Genomic DNA, 3,011 nt, shown 5'->3' on the forward strand with positions numbered 1-3,011 from the left:
GCCTGGTCTACATAGTGAGTTCCAGGTCAGCTGGGGCTGCAGGGAGACCCTGTCTCAAAAAGACCAAAGGGGAAAAAAAAGTGTTTTAATTAAATAAAAAGTAGAATCAGGCTAGAGCACTTGCCTGGCTTGCACTAGGCCCTGGGTTCCATCCTCATCACCACAAGAACTTATGTAATGACTTCTAAATTTGAGGACTGTAAGTTCTTTATTTCTGCTGTTTACTAAGACCAGGCGAGACCTGAGTAATCTCTTAGGACACAGTCTTCTTTTAATTTAGAGATATGTTTAAGATTTATTTTTATTATTTGTGTGTGTGTATGTGTGTGTATGTGTGTGTGTATCTGTGAGTGTATGCCACATGCATACAGGTGCCTGCAGAGGCCATAAGGCCATAAACAGGGTGCTGGATCCCTTGAAGCTGAAGTTACAGGCAGCTGTGAACCACCCAATGTGGGTGCCAGGAACTGAACTTGGGTTGTATAGAAGGAAAGCAGCAAGTGATCTCAACCACTGAGTCATCTTTCCAGATTGACGTGGTCTTCTTAAATTATTGGTCCAAATCATTAACAGATTTGGAATTGACTAGTGAGCTGCAAGCAGTATTTTAAATATTTAATGTAATGGAAACTATTAAGAGTACACATCACACAGAATAAACAATGTTCCATGAAACTTCTATTTAAGTTTTTGGTATGTAGATGTCTCCAGAATTGCATGATGTGGTTCTTCCTACAGCAGGAGGTCAGAAAAGAAAAGGGGGATGAAGGGGAAGTGAGACGGAAAAGGAGGAAAGGTCTGAAAAGCAATGCACGGTAGTTCAAGATTCCAAGCTGAGTGTCTGGGTCAGACTTCTTTAAAGGAGGTCTGACAGACACTCATCCTCAAAACTTCTCTAGACTCCACCTTTCAATCTGGATCCATGCTTGGGGATTAATGAAGGACCATCTGCTTAGAAATGGTTATAAAAATTCTGTGAAATCTTTCTGCCTTCAAAGTTGCTCATGAAAATGCCCCTCTCGGGAGTGATGGCACAATCTCAACTTTCAACTTTGTTTCCTGTAGCCTGGCCTCCAGGTATCCTGTTACTGACCTTACATCATTCTTCAGCTACTCAACAGGCACCTTCGTATGTAGCCCAACTCTTTATGAAAAACTAAGAAAGCAAACCCATTCCTCTGAAAGGCTACTCAACATGCAAATCCCCAAACTAAAAAGCAAGGGAATCTTTCACTCTGCATTCTTTATGAGCTCTTTATCTTTTTCTTCTTGGAAGAGTAAGAGAACAAATGAATCAAAAGATATGTTAACAGGACATTTTAAAAGTCAGAAAATAAGAACTGATGCTGGAAATAGCTCAATGTCCTGTTCACTCATCTGCTGACTTCAGAGCAACTATTCCCAAAGCACTTTGAGCTCCACTGTCCCTACTTACTGTCTGGGCTTCAAGCCAAGACCGGGTGGCTTCCCCAATCCTGGCTTTGGAATCCCTGTGTATGAACTGCATATGGTAACTGCTTCTAGCTGCAGCACAAGACTTAGTGAATCCTGGATGGGATTAAGTGTGCCCAAGGCTCTAGGAATGCAATGTCCAGCAAGCAGACAGGCCAGAGCCAGCCTCCATGTACATACCCAAACCCCTGACTGTAACAAAAATGAGGCCTCCTACCAAGGTTCTTATGGGGATTAAATAAGAACATTTCCTCAACATGGCCTAGAACAGAATCAATCAAGATGCTGGGGTAGTGCCTTTTACTTTTGTTTCTGTCAGTGGAGAAGTGCCAGGCTCACCAGCAGATGCTGTTCACACACAGGCTCCCCTGATTTCTGATTCCCAGGGGCAGGTGAAACCCAGGGAGCCTTCACCTTAACAAGTATACATGTGAGGTACTACTCTGAGGACCTGGTCACTGACACCAATTTCTTATAGGTCAGTGGATACTTCTGGGCCTATCTCCTTACCAAAGAACAAAGACTCAGGAGGAGCTCCCTCACAGTATGGCTGTGAGGACAGCAGGGGCCCACACACAGGTGCCTGGCATTTGGGTCAATGTCCAGTGCCAGGTAATGGACACAGGTGATGCAGCCAGAACATCACATGTGCCTACCTTCATTTGTTTTGCTTTTGGTCAGAAGGACTGTGATGGGCCTGTCAGGGTTGTCCTGGCTGCCGGGCTCTCGCTGGGCCCTGGGCTGGGGGCTCGGGCTGCAGGAGTGCCGGGGCTCACGGCTGCGGGCGCCCTCATAGCGGGTCTCGGGCTGGGCTCTGCGGTGGTACTCTGATGGGATGTAGGCACACTCATAGTCAGGCTCATAGGTCTGATGATAGGTGTGCTCGTAGTCCCTGTCATAGTCCCTGTCGATGCTGTGGCCACGGCTGCGATCCCGGCCACGAATATTGCGACTATCTCGCCCATAGTCATCCTGGTCCAGGCCAAGTTCCAGGCTCCGACCTGGGCTGCGCTCCCGGCCATGACTATTGCGACTATCGTGCTCATAGTCTCTGTGGTCCAGGCCCCGCTCCAGGCTCCGGCCTCAGCTGAGATCCCGGCCACGGTCATAGTCGTCGTCGTCCAGGCCCCGCTCCAGGCTCTGGCCTCGGCTGAGATCCTGGCCACGGTCATAGTCGTCGTGGTCCAGGCCCCGCTCCAGGCTCCGGCCTCGGCTGCGCTTCTGCTTGCGCTCCCAGTGTTGCGGACGCCCCCTCTCGGGGCTGTCCTCCCAGCTGCGGCTGAGACCATCGTGGCTGCTGCGCCGGCTCCTCTCGCTGTACCCACTGCGGAAACTTCTGCCATCAAATTCCTCCATCACCTCAAAAGCCTGGTCTTCCTGACTGAGGGGAGGACTGCCCTGCAGGGGGGCCACCTGGACTTTCCGGGGCCTCTTGACCACCTGTCCAAACAAACAATGCAGATGCAGGGCAGCGCAGAGAACCTACTGGGCAAGGGCTCTTGTCTCTTCTCTATCCTGGGGGTGGGGTGGGGTGTGTGTGTGTTGGGGGATGGTAGGTG

General features: G+C 49.6%; 1 protein-coding gene across 1 annotated transcript in view; it reads right to left on the reverse strand.

Annotated features, from left to right (window-relative positions):
- The window catches only part of Tjp2 (tight junction protein 2), a gene marked incomplete in the record, with an annotated part of 118,886 nt that overhangs the window by 35,558 nt on the left and 80,317 nt on the right, over window positions 1-3,011 (reverse strand). The window contains 2 exon segments of the mRNA XM_029562094.1: window positions 2,109-2,408; window positions 2,556-2,892. Of these exon segments, the coding sequence (XP_029417954.1) occupies window positions 2,109-2,408; window positions 2,556-2,892 (637 nt within the window).

Source organism: Nannospalax galili, unplaced genomic scaffold (genome assembly GCF_000622305.1).
Source record: "Nannospalax galili isolate Female #2095 unplaced genomic scaffold, S.galili_v1.0 scaffold1070, whole genome shotgun sequence".
Lineage (NCBI taxonomy): Eukaryota > Metazoa > Chordata > Mammalia > Rodentia > Spalacidae > Nannospalax > Nannospalax galili.